The sequence below is a fragment of the Excalfactoria chinensis genome, chromosome 3 (genome assembly GCF_039878825.1).
Source record: "Excalfactoria chinensis isolate bCotChi1 chromosome 3, bCotChi1.hap2, whole genome shotgun sequence".
In the NCBI taxonomy this organism is placed as follows: Eukaryota; Metazoa; Chordata; class Aves; order Galliformes; family Phasianidae; genus Excalfactoria; species Excalfactoria chinensis.
The window spans coordinates 766,467-785,893 of record NC_092827.1 but is presented as its reverse complement, the minus strand read 5'-3'; the positions used below and the strand labels follow the sequence as shown (position 1 = coordinate 785,893).

At 45.3% G+C, this 19,427-nt stretch overlaps 1 protein-coding gene across 1 annotated transcript in view; it reads left to right on the top strand.

The window, feature by feature from the left end:
- Positions 1 to 19,427, top strand: part of CD2AP (CD2 associated protein) — a 55,577-nt gene that overhangs the window by 25,166 nt on the left and 10,984 nt on the right. The window contains exons 3-11 of the mRNA XM_072332815.1: positions 4,215 to 4,368; positions 6,255 to 6,355; positions 7,594 to 7,714; positions 8,690 to 8,874; positions 11,181 to 11,289; positions 14,134 to 14,225; positions 14,922 to 15,026; positions 16,766 to 16,802; positions 17,193 to 17,252. Coding sequence (XP_072188916.1) covers positions 4,215 to 4,368; positions 6,255 to 6,355; positions 7,594 to 7,714; positions 8,690 to 8,874; positions 11,181 to 11,289; positions 14,134 to 14,225; positions 14,922 to 15,026; positions 16,766 to 16,802; positions 17,193 to 17,252 — 964 coding nt within the window. The remainder of the gene's footprint in view (positions 1 to 4,214; positions 4,369 to 6,254; positions 6,356 to 7,593; positions 7,715 to 8,689; positions 8,875 to 11,180; positions 11,290 to 14,133; positions 14,226 to 14,921; positions 15,027 to 16,765; positions 16,803 to 17,192; positions 17,253 to 19,427) is intronic.

Below are 19,427 nucleotides of genomic sequence, written 5' to 3'. Positions count from 1 at the left end.
ATAGGCTCTACCATTCATAACCCCTTGCTGACTGGGCCTGATCCCCTGGTTGACCTTTAATTGGTCTGTGATGGTTCCCACCATTACCTGTTCCATAACCTTCCCTGGCACTGAGGTGAGACTGATAGGTCTGTAGCTACCAGGATCATCCTTCTGTCCCCTTCGGAAGATGGGCTTTCCATTCACCAGTAGTGCCCTGGGGAGGGATACTTAATGCTTCAGTTCCTCATTGACAATAACAATGTCTTTGCTGTACAAGGATATTCTAAAGGTTAGTTGCTTAAATATTGAAACAGCAGTAGCTGATCTCTGTGTGTGCTCCTCACCAGCCCCTTTGCTCATCTTATCCAGCCTGGATTTCTTGCTAGCTGCCACAGCGATGGGCTCCATGTGCTTCTTGTTCCCCCTAGCCTTGTGAAGCAGCTTTCAGTGATGCTGTGCTCAGTGTCCTTTCTGATTCACCCATGTCAGTCACTATCCACTTCTGGGTTTGAGTATTGCTGACATCTGGTACTTTACTGTTCATGGCAGAGCTTCTCCGATGGTTCTGTAGCTGCCTGCCTGTGTTCTTACCCCAGAGTCATCTTGGTCTTTTCCCTGCATCCTTTCCTTTGTTGTGTCTCCCATTTCACTAAGTGCATGCAGTTACACCTTGTGAAATGCTGTGCAAAGTGCAGCATTAGTGCAGACAGGGGATGGACTCCCTGGTGGCGAGTGTTCTGGAAACTGTTTTAACTCGTGTGTGTCCGACCTGCTGCCTTGCCTGGGCTGCACTGAGGGAGCAGGGCTTGTCTTGGGCCACATCGACACGGGCTGCACTGTAAGTAATGCCTCTGGTTTATTTCCATGGAAACTACAGCAGATGCAAAGAGCACAGCAGCATTGTTTGACAGTGCACACAGTCAGCTACAAATCGCTATTGTTCACATAGTCACTGCCATGAGTTGAGTGTTTCCACCAGCAGTGAGTAAGAGCCTGCATGCTACTCTCATTGAGGGGAAAAGCACCAGGGAATGGCAGTGGGTGCCATTCTTTGCTCATGCAGTTCAGTTCCCCTCCATTGCTCCAGCCGCACTCCCATGACACTCACCATTGAGTCAGCCTGCCCTCTGCTGCCATCTGTCACACTGCAGCAATATGGAATGGGCTACTGGGGGGAAGGTTCAGCATTTACTGCCATACCACCAACATCAGCTTTGGACACTGTGGGCCAACGTTGTAAAATGGGAGGCATTGCTTTTGGAGCAGCCCTTCTAAATTATATAATATACTTGTGCAGGTGGGCATCCAGGTGGGTGTTTAATGGGAGATGGTCACAGCGCTCTCTTTGCTGGAGACTTTCTTTTCATTTGGAAGATAGAATCTCTGCAAAACTTGAGATCTCAAGGTCTCTGAGCTTGAGGGAGAGCAGAGGCAGGATGACTTGGCTGTTTGTGCAAAGCCTCCATTACATAATAATGGAAATGAGCGAGAGGAAAAACTGTGCTGCCAGTAATGTTATTCTGCTCTGTCCTTCTGGGAAATAGGAAGGTGCCCAGAACTGTTAGTCGTGAAGTTCATGGTGTGCTTGAAAGCACCAGCAGCTTCCCAGACCTGTTCTGTTTTCGGACTGGACAGCAGCAGTAAGGAGCTTTCAGGCTTTTAATGTTCCGGAAAGCAGCAGAGCTGTATCCTGGTGGATATGTTTCTTGTATTTTCATGCACACATGTCTTTTACTGTCTTAAAGCTCTTGTTTGAGCGTCCAGATGATATTAATGAGTATTTATGTATTGTCCCCGTTGTTTTGAAATATGAATAAGTGTTCCATTGCAGTTGAAGCTGAGATGACTAGAGAGGAGTGTTTAACCAGTACTAACCAGGGATGAATGCAAGAGCTGACCTGAAGTGGAAGGCAAGAAGTCACCAAACACGTAGGGATGCTCGCTTTCCTCAGCAAAGGAGCAGCTGGTGGGAATGGTGCTGGAGCTGTGAGGGCCCTGCTGTGAGCACACACTGACCAGCAGCTGATACTTGGGTTTTCAGGGAGGCTTTGGTCAGGGACACTCACAAGTCACATGTGATGCCCATCTTCCAAAAGGGACAGAAGGATGATCCTGGTAGGTACAGACCTGTCAGTCTCACCTCAGTGCCAGGAAAGGTTATGGAACAGGTAATGGTGGGAACCATCACAGACCAATTAAAGGTCAACCAGGGGATCAGGCCCAGTCAGCAAGGGGTTATGAATGGTAGAGCCTGTCTGACTAACCTGATTTCATTCTATGACAAAGTAACCCGCTTATTGAATGAGGGTAAGGCTGTCAATGTGGTCTACCAAGATTTCAGCAAGGCCTTTGACACTGTCCCCCACAACACCCGCATGTAGAAGCTGGCTGCCCATGGTCTGGGTGGGCGCACACTGCACTGGGTGAAGAGCTGGCTGGATGGCCGGGCCCAGAGAGTTGTGGTCAATGGAGTGGAATCCAGTTGGTGGCCGGTCATGAGCAGCGTCCCCCAGGACTCGGTGCTGGGGCTGCTTCTATTTAACATCTTTATTAATGATCTGGATGAGGGGATTGAGTGCACCCTCAAAAAGTCTGCAGACAACACCAAGTAGGGAGTGAGTGTTGAGTGCTGGGGAGTATAAAGGCACTACAGAGGGACCTGGGTTGATAGGCCAAGGTAAACTGGACTTGCTGGTGCTTTGTCAGGGTGACGTGCCATTGGGATCTCTGAGGAGCCGGTCCTGGTACCAGCTTTGTTCTGTGTCCCCAGTGATGTGCAGAGAGCATCTCACAGTACAAACAAACATTTTCTGAGTCTTGTTACAGCTCTGGATAATTAAATGTTGTGCTAATGGTGGGGAGCTGAGTAGTGAAAGAAGTGGTAGGTGAGCATGAAGTTGCTAAGTGCCGAGCTGTGGATAGAAGAATTAACCCCTGTGCTTTGGCTGTAGGAAGATGTGAGTTGGGATGAGCATCAGCTTGTGAACATTTGGCTGAGTGACTCCCAGTTCTCCAGAACCCTTTACTGGAGTGGCAGCCAAAGACGGACAGGATGTCATGAGGAGGGCTGCTGAGCAGGGGCAGTAGGTGGTCATGGGGATGGAGCAGCTGCCTTGTGACATCGGAGCTGCCAAGGCAGGGGCTGCAGCTGCAGAGATAAAGCTGGGGAGACTTGATCCAGGTTCTCGTGACTTTGGAGGCCGTGGTGAACTAAAGGAGGAGCACAAGTGTGGAGTGGAAAGGTGTCGGCTGAAAGCAGCTGGTAGCAGGGGGCTTGTTTCTGTTAGCAGGGGGTGTCTGCGGGATCATAGGCTGAGAAAGGAATTAGATTTATGTGCAGACATCAGAGGGACTGGCGGAATGTGCCTTCCTAGTGAAAGCCCTATGGGTGATCAGGAGATGTGGGAGGTCAGACAGCAGAAAGCGCCCAAGATTGCATGCTAGCTGTCTGTAAATAGCATTGCAGACTGCTGCTGTTCAGAGCTTTGCTCTGGTCCAGAACACTGATCTGACTACTGGGTCTCTTCTTGTGCTCAGAGCATTCATTCACTTTTAGGTAGAGTCTTAGGAAATGTGCTGATGTGTTGGAGCCGCTGCTTAGTCAGCGGCTTTTCTGTCAAGGGCTGTTTCTTTTCTATAGGTGCCCATTTCCAGTGCTACATTCTTTCTAAATCAAAACGTTCACTGTTTCCTGTTCATTCCAGCATATCAACAGAGTGCCTGTTGTTCTCCGCATGTTACTTTCTTTTCCTTCCTATAGCAGTATCCTTACACCCTGTCAGTAACCAGCTTCTGAGCTTTGAGGCAGAGATGATCACGTAATGCAGCTTTATGTGCTTGAACGTTATGTTCAATGAACTCACTACGCCGTGGTTCTGTCATTAAGATCATATTTGTATTTTGTTTTTAGTTTCCAATATGAACTTAAAACTTGTGCTGTGGGACTTCTTGGGGCTCGAAGCTGCTTTTTGTAGGGTTGGGGCTGATGTCTGAAATGCTGCTTTGTTTCTGAATTTTCTTGGCACGTAACTTACCCAGCTCCTAATGTGGTCTATGCGAGGGTCGTGCTTATAAAGGCCTTTAGTACTTTCAGAGTGCTGTGGTTTTTGAGTATAGTACATTGTTGGACACCAAATGGTAAGTATGTGAAATCTCTTAGAGTGCCTCACTAGAAGCTCTGACCTCTTGGGTAATTTCAATGGCCTCTCAATCTGTCAAATCTCTTGTTTCAGGAAGTTAAGAAGGATGTAGAGCCCAAGGACGATGCCCTGCCACCCAGAAGGGAGAAATCTGGCAATGTAGCGAGCCTTGTGCAGCGCATTTGCACCTATGGGCTTCCAGCAGGAGGAATTCAGCCTCATCCGCCGTCCAAAAGCTTCAAGAAGAGTACGTAATGTTTACAGTTCTTCCAATGGCATGAGCTGCTGATGAATGTTTTTTAATAAACATTAATGATTTAATGCATGACTCAGGTTTAGGGATGTGCTGGAGACACAGGAGCCCAGGCTTTTTATTCTAAGCTGGTAGATGGTTTAGTTGTTAATGGTAGTAGGGATGGATTCTTACGGGAGCAGAATTTAGACCCCTTCCAAATCCCAGAGATTTGCTGTTTTGATGAGCAAGAAAGGCAATGAAAAATCACTGTTGCTGTTGAATTTCACGTGAGCTTGATTCATGTTGTAGCATATCCAAATGAGAACTGAAGGCGTGTTCATCGTAATTAAAAACTTCCTGTGGTCACTTCTGTCTAGAGAAGTTTAGCTACAAATTCAGGGCTGTTTGATGAAGAAATACTTTGTAGTTCAGGCTCCTCTTATTGGGTAAGTTTCTGCTAGGATGAAATAACACGGGGATAGTGGAGTACAGGAAAAAGTAGCGATCTTCCTTTGGCTGTAACTGGAGCCCCTAGGATGGAGCCACGGAACAAGTGTGGGGTGAAACAGATTGCTTTGGAAATGGGCAGAACAGCGTGGCGGCTGCCAGCCCAATGCGTGAGGCTGCGTTCTGATTCCTGAGCTGCTCAAGGAGCCTCCCAGGTCAGGCTGGCAATTTGCACAGCTGAAAGGCAGTGTTTAGAAAATGGATTGCAGGCGAGGGAGGGCTCTGGATGTGAAACACATCTGCTTTTTTCTTGGATTAAGGAGCATTACGGTGTGAAAAAGAGAGCTGAAATCAAATGTACACCAAACAGCCCTGTAGCTTTTTAGTTGACCATTCAAAGAACGAACCCTGAAAGCATAGTAGGAAGCAGTAGGGGTCTATAACTGTTTGTTTAAATTGCTACTAAGGTAATAATCATTTGGGGCTGATGAGTTGAAAGAAAGGAGTATAACATGGCCAATGACGTTATTAGAAGGTGACCCACGGAGCTTCATGTTCTCATTTCCTGACTTTTTGCCCTCCAGAGCTGAAGCTGCACACCAGCACTGAGGTCCTCAGTTCGCTGATCCCTCTCAGATGCCACAGTATTACTCAGTGTATGGTTTGTTCTGTACTGAAGGTGCTGCGTGTTGACGGTCTTCTGGTATTCTGAGTCTGGACTATCAGCTCCCCTGTAATAGATCATAGAATAGATCATGTGAGCACAGCAGTGCTGCAGTGTAGGTGCAGCATGGCGGGGTGCTGGTAGGCTCCTGCTCCTCTGGTTGGGGGTGTTGGAAGCCACTTCAGCACCTTCCCCCATTAGGATGTCATTTTGTTATTTTAATACCTGAAGCATTTTAATTCCTTGTGGTAAACGTCTACAGATAGTGTGAGCCAGGCAGTTCCTTGGATGTAGAGCTAGCAAGGATCTCTGCTACAGGCAGAAAGCAAAAGCTGCTGTTGGCACTTCAGCACAGAGAAGAACACTGCGTTGGTTGCTGCCTTCAGGATGCTGAAGGACAGGAGGCCCAAACCTGCAGGCTTTGTTTCAAAGCAAGTGCTAACACTGCAGCCAGCAGCTGCTGTCATTCTTGTGGGTTTCGGTCAGGAAATAGTTTGAAAATCGCAGTTCTGGGGGCTTCTCTGGCTTGCTTGTGTCAACTTGTTTTCTTACAGCGTGTTAGCAGCTGTCTGTGTGATATTTCCTCACTTGTAACTAGCAATGCTTGGTGGTTTTTGTGCTACATCTAAGGTATGGTGTGTTAGGCTGAAATGGCAGAAACTGGAAGACCAGAAGCATATTTCATAGCTGTCGGGGATGACTTACAAGTGTTCTGGTCACAGGAGCGGAGGAAAAAGGTGGCTTTCATTTCTAAGTGTTGTTCTTTTCTCCATTTCCCTCCTGCCAGAGGCCAAGAAGCGGCAGTGCAGAGTGCTCTTTGAGTACGTCCCACAGAACGAAGATGAGCTGGAGCTCAAGGTGGGGGATGTGATTGACGTCAGTGAGGAGGTGAGCTGTGTTACAGAGCTGCTTTCTTCTTCGTGTGGACAGAAGCTCTTTTCAGGATGCTTCTTAGGCCTTGCTTTTAGCACCCTTAAGTGTTGGAACACACCCAGCTCCCTCAGCCTTTCTCTGCAGAGAGGTGCTCCAGCCCTCTCAGCACCCTCCTGACTGTCCTCTGGTCCCACATCCCATCCCATTGACTGTGAGCTGAAGACTGGAGGCAGATGGCTTCAGAAATGACCTGATCGGCATCGAGGGCAGCTGGCTATAAGGCTTAGGAACAGGGAAGAAGAGCTGTGTGCAGTACGGTTGTTTAAGCAGGGGTTCTGTTGTCAGAACTTGTGGGCTATGCACGCAAAGCACGTGCACAAATGAGAGCTGTATGATTTCTCCAAACCTTTTCTTTCTCCTTTGTGTCTTTTCCTCCATTCCTGTTGGATATAGAGCTGCACAGTGTGCTTGTTTGTGGTGTGTCAGGCTTCACCGTTGGATCTTTCAAAGGAATTCACACCAGCAAAGTTGTTTGTCGTATTTTCCCTTTTGCTCTGAGTGCTGTCCTGTTATAGAAAGAAGTCGATGGGGTTAAAAGAAAGTTCTGATGTTTGTCCCAGAACTGTGCCTCCTTCCTGTGGAAATGGTGCCCTGTATTAGGATTTGGAAATGCCAGATGTCCTGACATGGCCACCTCTAGTGTTGGCATCCAGAAGGGTTTATCTTCGATCAGAAGACACACATTTCAACAGAGATGAAGCCAGTGGAAATCAGACTGAAGGGAGCTGGATGGCACAGACTGGCGACAATACTGCATAGAAGTCTCCTTAGGAAGCCAGCCTCCAAGCTGTCTTTATGTCACAGATGGTGCAGTGTTTTCTTCTCCCGTTAGCTGCTAATCTGCTGTCTGCTCTCAAGAAACCTGATGGAACGTTTTGCTGTTCTTCTGCTTTAGTGGCATAGGACTGATCTCATGGTAGGATCATGGCCAGAGGGGCGGAGGGGGCAGGAAATGATTGACCGGCTCTATTTTTGGTGACTGTGTCTATGTGTTTGGTGTGCTGTCTTGTTTTTAAGGTAAGTCGTGGTCGTTTGACACTTCCCAGAACTGTCCGTAGGCTTTTAGAAGTGAGGTGTAAATGCAATGGATAAGCATTTCTTCATTGCTCACATGGCCTTAATTGAATGTTGCAGTGATTGCTACATTTACGTCTCCTTTTTTAATTAGTAATGTGCAAACTGTTTCCGTGCAGGTGGAGGAGGGCTGGTGGAGTGGAACCCTGAACGGCAGGTTGGGCTTGTTTCCTTCCAACTTTGTGAAGGAGTTGGAGTTGGCGGACGATGGAGAAACACAGGATGCTCTGGATGATGCAGGTGCTGTTCTGTCCTGTCCTAAACCCTCAGCAAAGCCATTTTAAACCTCAGGTGTAATTTGGAGCACTGTGGTTGCACAACATTATATTTGGTTCTAAGAATAAAATCTTTTTGGTGCACTGTCTAGAAATACAAAAATGGACTCCAGATCAGAACTGGATCTGTTTGGAGGCAGCTTAACATCGAGCTGCTCCACTGTGGCTGTGTAGCTGAGGTAAAAGCAGGCTGTCTGTAGCTGTGACTCGGTCTGTTGCCTTCCAGCTGTACTTCAGAGGCGCTGTGGAAATGGCGTGCCTATAAATATTAGTTTGTAGCAGTGGGGGTAAATGCTGTCCCTTAAATCTGAAAGTTGGAACAAAATTGTGAACGCTTTTGTTACCTACCGGTGAATAATCTCAGGCAGCTTCATCTGATTTAAATGTTCAGTGCTTTAAAGTAGCATTTTAATAACATTACAGTGTTTCAGTACATTCACAAAGAGGTTGTTTGGGGCATGTTTTAGTACTTGTTTAGAGCAATAGCAAAGCTTCTTTTGGTTCTTGGAGGCACGTCGCTCTCTGTGAGTGCATCAGTTTGCTTTGCTGTGGCTGTTGAAACACAGCGGAGTCTTTGAGGTTGTTATTATTCAGTATTGATTGTATTATTCAGTACTGATTATTCAGATACAGCTCACAAGAATGAGCAGAAAACATAAGGATGACGACAGGCTGTGCAGCATTGATTGTATTGGAAATGGCAAGAAATACCAACGGGCTAACAGCTTAGTTGTCGGAGTACTCAGCAGAACGCTGGCATCATTTCAGATGGACTTATACTCAGTGTACAGCTGGAACAAAGCGTGAGGGGTTACAGCTGGAGGAAGCTGTTTGACGGAGCCATTCACACAGCTGTTTCTCTTCTGTTTTTTTCCTCTGAGAACTAATATTTTCAGCTATTAAAACAACTATTTTTTCCTTCTTTGTTTTTTCCTTTCAGAGCCTGTTTTCAGTGGTCCTACCTCACCTGTGGCCTCTCCCGGGAATGAAAGTGAACCTGGATCTGGACCAGCACAGCCAAAGAAAATTCGAGGTGTTGGGTTTGGAGATATCTTTAAAGAAGGCTCAGTTAAGCTTAAGACAAGATTATCCAGTAATGAATCGGAAGATAAAAGGCCAGATAAGGTTTGTAGTGCTTTGTAGTCTTTTTGGGGTGAAAGAAAGAAGGTGACATCTGAAGACCAAACATCGTATTGGTGTTGGCTGTTCTAAAATTTGTCAGTGTTGTTCAATAATCAGATTCTAATCATCTGAGGGGATGCCATAGGAAAGACAAGAGTACAGACTTACCTACAAAACAAAGCAAAACCCCCTGAACTTCTCTAAGTTCTATCTTGGAATCCTAGAACGGCCTGTGTTGCAAAGGCCCACAGCGCTCATCCAGCTCCAACCCCCTGCTATGTGCAGGGTCAACAACCAGCAGCCCAGGCTGCCCAGAGCCACATCCAGCCTGGCCTCAAATATCCACCACGGAGGCAAAAAGGTTTTGACATCTAAAGAACAAACAAGTAGAGAGGGAAAATCAACCTAATATGAAAAGTACTCTTAAAGCCTGGCGGTTTAGGACACAAGGGGTGTTCCAGCACATCTACAGCAGTCTCTGGTAGCTCTTTTCAACTGACTTTGTATGTAATCTGTGCTGGGCTGGGCTGCTGAGTCTCTTCCTCTGCTAATAAGTGCAGCCTTTACATCAAGGAATATCATTTTGTTGTTTCCCTTCAGCTTTGTGCTGGATGTTGAGATGTAGTACTGGGTACGGTGCATTGTTACTGGCAGAAGTGTCCTGCAGTGAATGCTGCCAGGTTTTTGGCTTCATCGATGTTGCTGTAACCTGCAGGTTGTGCAAGTCTAAAAAGCACTTTTAACAAGTTTGCATCCTCTTTCACTTGCTTTTCCCCTTTTTTGAGTATACGGTGGAAGAGGTTCTTCTCCACTCATAACTTAATGCTGAGGAGGTACCTGAAATACATTCAATTGATAAGGAACCGTGTTATTTGACTACGTGAACACTGAAATGCATTGGTGCTTTATTTTGTTCTTCAGCTTGTTTGTGTTGTTTATGGGCTGTTTCTCAGAAGACAGGAAATGAAGTGAGAAAGCAGTTTCTCATAGCTTAAAATAAACAGTTGAGTTTTGTATTTAATATTCCACTTACGCTTGTTGCCAAAGTCATCCCAAAGGCAGACATGCCTGGGGAAGAACACGAAGAGCCCCGCAGACATGATTCTCATGAAAGCTTTGCAGAAATGGCTGCCTGCTTCAGGTTTTTGCTCAGCTCACTTTGGATTTCAATGGAGGGGGACTGGAGGGATATTCTCCATCTTTATGCCAGGTAGAGCAGAGAAGGCTTTTTTCCAGGGACGCTCAGCACGGGCAGACTGAGCACTCTGAGCACTTCAGATGTTGGTGCCTTTCAGTTAGCTGCAGCATCCTGCATGGGTTTGGGTTATTTACACCCTGTCTGCCTAAACTTCCTCTCACACTTCTAATTGCATCTCGTTTTGGAAAGAGGGAACTTAGGAAAGATTCCGTACTGGACTTGTTTAATGTCATAGGTGGGCTATTTTAGTGCTTCCTTTATGGAGTCAAGTAAATTGCATGTGCGCTCTCAGAACGTCCCAGATGGCCATAGATAGTTTATTGTATGGCATGTCAGAGGTACTCAGCACCAGCACGCAGCCATCAGCTGTGTTTGAGGAGAGAAACTCCGGTCTCTCTGGCAGCGGTAAGTCTGTGAAGTTTAATTGTAAATAGAAAGGAATAGAGTAAGTAAAGGCAGTGGGACTTTTTGCACTGGTAACACCGCTAGGGCTGCTCAGGTAAGCTCTGACTGTAAGGTATTTGTGACTGTTATGGCTGTGAAAAAGTGAATGCAGCTGAAGCTGCATCTTTGGGTGCAGGAGAAAATGTCTGTTGGATGGTTATCTGTTCGGGTTGTGTTCTGTGAATCATGGAGAGCCAAGGGAAATTAGGGCAGGCCTTCATGTGCTCTTATGTCTGTGGCAGCAGTTTCAAAACAAATTAACTCTGCAGCTGAGATGGCGTGAGGCTGCTGAAGGTTCCTGCTGTATCCCAGTGTCAAGTAAATATGGTCAGTGAGTTACTGTCAGCCCAGCTGTTTAATGACCACTTTTGTTCTGGGCCAGAAGAGGCCGTTTCAGTAATAGAACGGTAACATTTGGGAAGATTGAAATACCACTGCAAGAGTATATATGGCAATGTAGTTTCCAGTTAGAAAGCTATGCTTTTCAAACCCTACTGCTATACCCAAAGCCTTTGGTCAGTAGGCAGAACTCTTACTGCAGTTACTGTCATGGCTACTGCACTAAGTACTTCATGGAGAACCTTGGTGAATCTCTTGGAGGTGATAATTCACACCATCTCAGCTCGCAATGAGCTTCTGTTAACAAAGCTCTCTTTGGTTCCTGCAGCCATCGCCTACCCATCCTCCTGGCACAAAGCTCCCTCATTTTCCTCGTGCAGCAAAAATGGAAAACTCCTCAGAAGTACCGAAGGCAGAAGCTGAAGGTAAACCAAAAGGTGAGGCGGATGCAGACACAGCTGTTGTGTGGTGTCTCCCTGTGGGGAAGTATTTGCTTGTCAGACCAGATTAGTATTATTTTCTTGTTTATAATCTTGTAGTTCTGTGTGTGGTTTTATTTTGTGTTATATTCTTTGCCTTGGAGGAGTTACACAAATGTAGACGTGTCTGATGGAGATTTTGCTTACATGTGGGAAGAAAATTAATTGAAAACATTTGCAAGGAATAAAACAAGGCCAGGGTTTTCAGTTGGCACTCATTTGCTGGGTTGCCGTAGTTGTACTGGCTTCTATTTTGCTTATCTCTTAGCAGCCAGCTGAGATGCTGAGAACTATTGCTGTGTGAGCAGGCCCTAAACCTGGTTTCTGGCCCAGGGCTATGGCTGTAGGGTTAGGGCTTACAGTGTAGTTGCTGGTTTGTGTGCTGTCATGGATGTATGATGAGCTTCTTGAATCAGAAAACTTAATATTTATGTTCTGTTGAAATCTGTTCTCCAGAAAGTCCAGTTCCTTTGGATTTCGGTTGATAATAATAATAATAATAAAAGTTGCTTCTAAGAACTGATGCCTTCATTGAACAACCAAATTGTATAGTTTCTGTCTAGAGGAATCCTTCATTTATTTTCAGCCAACTCAAAGCCTCTTCTGGAAGTGCCAGAGGAAAAACTGACTTCAGTAGGGACAAGGGGGGATGGTTTGAAACTGAGACAGGGGAGGTTTAGTTGGATCTGAGGAAGAAGTTTTTCCCCCAGAGGGTGGTGACGCACTGAACAGGTTGCCCAAGGAGGCTGTGGATGCCCCATCCCTGCAGGCATTCAAGGCCAGGCTGGATGTGGCTCTGGGCAGCCTGGGCTGCTATTGGTGACCCTGCACACAGCAGGGGGTTGGAGCTGGATGAGCACTGTGGGCCTTTGCAACACAGGCCGTGCTGTGATGCTGTGTAATGTGTGGACAGCTCATTGTGCCTGGTTACAAATAAAGATGTTTTTTGAACTTCTGTATTGGAATTTCAAGTATATTTGTATGCAGAAATCAGTTATTTTGGCGTAAATGGGTTATTGTACATGGAGTGCACACTTAGCAGAATTAAGTAAACAACAGGCTGTTGGCTTTTTGCCTGCATTTGGGGGTTGTGTAATCAGGCAGAGCACTTGGATTGGCAGAGCTGTTAGTAAGAGCCCTGCCTTATCTGTATCTCTAATGGTGTGCAAACTGCCTGGCGTTGTGAGCCCTCCATGGCTTTCTGTGCTGGATGGCAGGCTGAGAATTGCTGCCCGGGGCTGTTTGATGGAGTGGGGTCAGAGCAATTAGCTGTTACAGTTTGGTCATTGCAAAACATCTGTCAAAATAAGTTTGTGTGTGATGCGTTGACTCTCATGCTATGAGAGTGGTGAGGTGTTGGAACCCAGAGAACCCAGAGAGGCTGTGGATGCCCCGTCCATCCCTGGAGGTGTTCAAGGCCAGGTTGGATGGGGCCCTGGGCAGCCTGGGCTGGCATTCAGTGTGGAGGTTGGTGGCCCTGTCTGTGGTGGGGGTTGGAGCTTCGTGATCCTTCCAGCTCAAGCCATTCTATGATTCTGTGCTATGATTCTACTCCCCAGAGAAGTAAGCACACATGAAAGGTGAACAAGTGTGGTAGTTATAAATGTTATAGGAGAATGTTAATAGATATTATCTATCAACACCACTTAATATTATTTGTAACCTTTGAAAGAAAGCTTGCTATTCTTTCTTAGTGTTTTTGTTTTAGTACAGACCATGGTATAGTTAAGTGATCCTCAGTTTGGAGAGAGTTCAAAATAACCCACGTTCAATATGTTAAGAACTAAAAAGAGATCTCTTAAAATGCTTAGACTGCTGTGCCTTATTTTAGGGTGCCTCTGCTAGTTCTGGGAAGCCTGTTGTGGCCTCTGGGGCAAATATGTAAAAAAAAAAACCATTTTGTTTAAAAAATGAGATAGAAATCACTATTTGTTCCCTTTCGTTCCCCCCGCTGTGTTTGAGTACAACATCTGGGATTCCTGCTGCTCGTACACTCAGTCCTCAGTCATTGGAAAGGACACAGTTTAGTCAGTATTTATAATTAAGAGGGAGTCCAAAGTTCAGATTCATTACTTTGTAATAATGTAACGTAATGCAAAAAGTACTTTCCTATTAAGACTTCCACATTTCTTGCATTTTGGCCTTCCTTGTGTTATTTTTATTCTAGCATAGGAAAGGAAAACAAATCTTCTGTCTCTTTGAACTGAAATAGTTTTCTCTGTTTTAGCTGGGTAAGTTATTGTAGTGCTTCAAATGGGAAGAAGGGAGTCATTCTTCCTCCTAATAGCAGAGAGGCTGCGACTGTCAGAGCTGGTTGTTCAGACAAGCTCTGGTTTCAGGTGGTTACAGCCGAGCAATTCCTTTGCTTCAATGGCTTGTTTTGACTGCACAACTTCAGCAAATGCACTGCTTGGGTATTTGAAACATCTGCAATTGGGAATCACCATGAAACAATTGAGTGTATCTAATTATGCTTGCAGATTTTGAATTTATGATCATTTTGAGATTATAAGGGATGATTATGTATGTGCTGCTCATAGGTACTACAGCCAAACAGTGTTTCTGTCTGAAGCAGCAGAATTGAATATATATAACTCAGTGAAGACCCACCTCCTTACATTTCACTGTGATCTTGTTTTCCTCCCGATGTGAATGACACAGTGAGTAAAGTAGTGCTGGATGGCCGCTGTAGAAGAGTGATTACAGTTTGAGTATTGAGCTCTCCTTTCGAACAGCAAGAGTCAGCTGTTAGGGCTTTGGTCCCCGTGATATGCAGTGTCATGATGTGCTGCTTTGTTTCAGCCAAGGAATATTGCAGGACAATATTTCCCCATGAAGGCGTAAACGATGAACTGAGTTTTAAAGAAGGAGAGATCATTCAGATTATCAGTAAGGTAAGATGCTCTGTGTCCTTTCACCACTTACTGCTTTTGTAAGTTTTGCTTCGTTAAGTGAAGTATGAAATTTGTGCCAGGAGGGTATTACTGGCTGGGTAAAGTATTTGGCAAAATATTTGAGTAGCTTTATGTATTAATGCACATTCTTCTGTTAGGGACCAACCAAAGCCTCCATCCACTCAGATCGTACGATGGATTTCCATGCTACAGTTCTTTTTTTTGGCTATTATTATTTATTTGCTATTATCCATCTTAACTTGCCTGTGTTTTCCTCAGAAGGGCAGTTTTGTTTACTTCCTGCCTTTCAGACCAATAAGCCGGATCAGTCACATAAGAATTACTTTTATTTAGTAGAATTGTGTGTAATTGCAACCACACCAAGTATTTACTGCACAAGTTTCCAGGCAAGGAAGATGAGAACATTAACTGCTGTGCGTTGGATCGTAGCTGGTTTTGTTCTCCCGTTACTGATCTTGTCTGTCCTTGAATGACGGTACAGCACCATTTTGTGCTATTTTGTAGTCCAGGTGGCCAAATGTAGTCAGAGCTGGAACTGTTTCCCTGGCTGAGGGAGCCACAGCCTTCTTCTGAGTGCAGGCTTTTGAAACGGGGGTTCCAGGCGCAGAGCTTTCACTGCCAGCCCTGGGGAAAGAAATGGAAATATTAATTGAAATAATGTGTTGTTTGTTTTAGGAAACTGGAGAGCCAGGCTGGTGGAGAGGAGAACTCAACGGTAAAGAAGGAGTCTTCCCTGATAATTTTGCTGTTCAAATACAAGAATTTGATAAAGACTTCCCTGTAAGTTCCTGTGTCTTTCATTTAGTGAAACGAGAACGTATCAACAGGGGTTGTAAGGCTCCACAGCACGTTCTGCTCTTGAAAATACTCATACAAACGTGTCAGTTTTCAGCTTCAGAAGATTATCAAAATAGACTGATCTAAAGGTTTAACTTTTCCTAAATGTTTAATAGAAAGATGCTTTTTCAGAGTAACAGTAATTAATGAGGATGATAAGGTCCTGTAGGCAAGTCAAAGGTCAAGTGCTGATGCATGTAACCAGTGGTTGAATTAAACCCAAACAGTTCTGAAGGGAGATGAGCAATCCATTCTCTTTCATCTGTAGCCTTGTAAGTGTGCTTGCAAGGAGCTGAACAATCCCTGTGGGACTGGGATTTTTCCATGCTAAGACTTGCCAGTAGGTTGCTGTGCGTGTAGGGGAATCTTTGACTGGGATTTACAAAAGGTGATTCTTGTTTTTGTCCCACTGTCTCCTGTGCTGAAATCTGTCACAGAATCTTGTCACAGAGATCTGTTCTGGTGTTGGACTCCTTGGTCGTGTTATTCTAGTTTTTAGTCCATCTTCTGTTGAGATTAGGATGATGCCTTGTTTCTGGTAAGTCTGTGTAGCAAAGATGGCCAAATTGACTCATGTACATCCATGCAAGTTAGAGTGAATTCAGCTCCAGATGAGGCCATCTAAATGTCCATGTCTGTATGTCAGCTGAAAAGGGCTTTTAGAACACCAGAATTGAGCGCTGTTTGATCTGGGACTTTGACAGCATGTGGGTATACACGTCACAAACGTCAGGGATTGGAAGGGACCTCAGAAGATCATCTAGTCCAATTGCCCTGCAGGAGCAGGAACAGGCCGGGTCGCACAGGAAGAAAGTGAATGAAGTTCACCAGCTCCTGTGTTGTCTGGAGCTAGAGAAAGAAATTGAATGTGGGTCTCCATGCTTGTGTAATTACACTTCATTTGTCAGAATAGAGTCTTCCTTTATGGAGAGCTTATTCAGTAGTTGTAGGGGCAGAGGAGCGAAATCCACGGCAGCTCTTTCAGAAATGTGTAATAGCAGGAGTTTTTAGAGGGAGTGCGTTGGACTGAACCCGTACGACTTCAGCAGGGCTTATATAAGCAGCGGTGTTTAGTAGATTTCTTTGACTGTTTTATCTGTGAGTCTTGTCGTTGGCAGAGCCATGAAGATGCATTTTCATTACTTGGGTTCTGAGGATGAGGTGATTTGAGATGTCTGCCTTGAGATCAGCCAGTGCTCCTTGGACAGGAGAGAGGTTCACACAAGAACTGTTATGACGTACTGAGGTACTCGGTTTAGGGGGCAGATATTGGTGGTAGGTGGACAGTTGGACTGGATGACCTTGGAGGTCTTTTCTAACCTTGGTAATGCTATGATTTTGTCAGTTGAAGGAGAGTAAAGAGTGTCTGCCTTGTAAAACTGTACATATTCAATGTGCAAACTGTGACACTTTCCTATTTAAACCCATTCTGCAGCTGAAGTGCTGCTCTAAGATTTGAAGAATCCTTACGTTTTGTTCCTGTTCTGGTAACTTGTTGGCAGGGAGATATCAGATGAATTACTTCAGTTCTCTGTTTCCTGTCTGCAAATCCATTGCCTCCTTTGTGAAGTGCTTTGAAACGAGCTCATTCATAAGCTTGGTGTTACATTATGCAAAACAAAAAGCAAATGATTCTGTCATTGATAGAGAATATCTGTCTTGTTTATTTGCTTCTTTTACAGAAGCCAAGGAAGCCTCCGCCTCCAGTTAAAAGTCCAGGTATGTACGATGTGTGTGCTGGTCGGTGCCTGTGAATGTATTAAAATACAGAACAGATCATGAAGTCAGAAGAAAATTCAGATGTAGCTTTGTATTTCTCAGTGCTGAAGCTGCCCCTAGTTGCACCTTAAGGTTACTGTAGGCCTGACATTTCTTACTGCTGCTATAATTGCTCCTCTGTATTCTTCCAAATGATGATGGAGCCTACGTTGGAAACACTGTAATAGGAGCCTACGGTTTGCTCGGTCTAAGTGGCTGTTATGAATGGTGTTACCCACCTTGCAAAGGAAAAAGAATATAAACACAAATTCGTGTATATCATATTTTTAGTTTGTGACTAAGATAATTAAAACTCTTTGAGAAATGCCTGTGCTTTGGTTTTATGTGCAGCTCCCAAGCCTGAATTGCCAGCTGGAGATAAGAAGTTCCCTTTGAGGTCTGAAGAAAAAGGTGAGAGTGGTTTTCTGAATGGGTGCTAAACTTGTTTAGTTTAGCTGTGCTATGCAACAGGTGTTTGGAATCATGCAGATTCTAGATAGCAATACAATCTAATTTGATCTTAGTAATATCTATGGTGTAGCCATGTTCGTGATGCTATGGAATTGCCTTTTGAGCAACTGAAGGAAGAGCCTTGCTTCTATTAAGTGTGTCCTCCTTGTTATTGCAAAGCTCCCTGAAAGATCATAGAGTCATAGAACGGCCTGTGTTGCAAAGGCCCACAGTGCTCATCCAGCTCCAACCCCCTGCTGTGTGCAGGTCACCAACCAGCAGCCCAGGCTGCCCAGAGCCACATCCAGCCAGGAACTGAATTTAACGGTGGAAGAAATTGTGATCTGTTCCATTAAACTGAGATAAGTGTAGTTTCTCAGGTTCTGTTTGTAATGTGGTTTTAACCATTACATAGCTGAGTTTAACTTTAATGGAGGATTAAGGAAAAAATATATCACATCCATAATGCTCCAAAATGTGACAGCTGCTGAAAAATGAAGTGTGGTACAGAGCAGCCCTTTTCTTGGTGGAAGAAATGCTGCAGGAAAGCTTTGTTCTGTGGAATCGTAGAATCACATCATGGTTGGGTTGGAAGGGACCTCAAGGATCACGAAGCTCCAACCCCCCACCACAGGCAGGGCCACCAACCTCCACATTGAATACCAGCCCAGGCTGCCCAGGGCCCCATCCAACCTGGCCTTGAACACCTCCAGGGATGGACGGGGCATCCACAGCCTCTCTGGGCAGCTGTCCCAGCACCTCACCACTCTCACAGTAAAGAATGTCCCCCCACGGAAGGTCAATCTGAGTAATTACTGGTATGCGTAATGAAGCAGGTAGTATTGGCATTTACAGACTAGAACTGTCTGATTTCTGGACTCACGAGGGACCTTGACCTTTCGCATTAACGTCCCCCACATAACTGCAGGCAGTTCTTATGTTCAGGTTATGGGTGGGAGTCATTGGAGGGGGTGATGACGGATGAGAATTCACAAGTACAGTTTGGTGGCAGCATTTCTCTGCCCTGTTCATGAACTCACATATTCTTATACACCAAGTGCATAATTCTTATATAGCTTCCTGCAGGAATGTAGGCGACGTGGGGGTGGTTGATGATGGTCGGTACTGCCACCCAGTGTTAAGGAAGCATGGGCAGGAGACCCCCCCCATGAGCAGTATGTTTAGCACAGGGCAGTCAGCACCACCAAGTGGCATAGAAGTGCATTGTCTTCTACCTCAGGGCTTGTTTTGGATGTAATTCATTTGCTGATTTACTGTCCCGCTTTCAAAGGACCATAATCTTCCACTGTAACCTACTGGGAATTTTTCAAGCTGCCAATGCTGGATACATACATAACTGAACCGTAGCACTGCTTTGCATGCAGAGCAGAAGGATATCCCACAGCCTGTGTGTAGGCAACACGTCACTTGAATAGTCTTCGTTTTTTCCTCTATGTCAGAAAGAAAGCAAAAGTTAAAGCAAAAGCCCTCACCTGTATAAGAAGAGATGCAATCAGATTCATTGTGCACTGAAAGCAATAGCAGTACAGAGAGGTTTGTTTTTCACCTGATATTTGCAGTTCAGTAATGGGAATCCAGACTTTCTTACTGCTGCTTCATGTGAGTAGGAAGGAATTCTGCTTGGTGTAACCTCCTTTAAGTTCAAGTAAGTGGCTTTTGTGTGTTTTGTGTGTCTCACTGCTGCCAGGTGACAGGATGAGGGGAAATGGCCTCAAGTTGTGCCAGGATAAGTTTAGGTTGGATATCAGGAAGAACTTGTGCACAGAAAGGGCTGTTAAGCACTGGGATGGGCTGCCCAGGGAGGTGGTTGAGTCACCATCCCTGCTGTGTTTAACAACCCTTTGGATGTGGTGCTCAGGGCCGTGATTGAGCGGAGGGCTGTTAGTGAGGGTAGGATGGTTGGGTTGGGGTTGGACTCGATGGTCTTGAAGGTCTTTTCCAACCTGAGCCATTCCATGACTCTGTGACAAGGTATCACTTCAGACACTTGTATATTTGCATTTTCACTACTACCTGAACTTCAGTCGTTTGTGACAGCAGTTGCTTTGTGAGGGATTAGCACTGAAGGAATCCTGGACAACAAGGTTTTTAACGTTTTGGTGACTTACTTTGTCA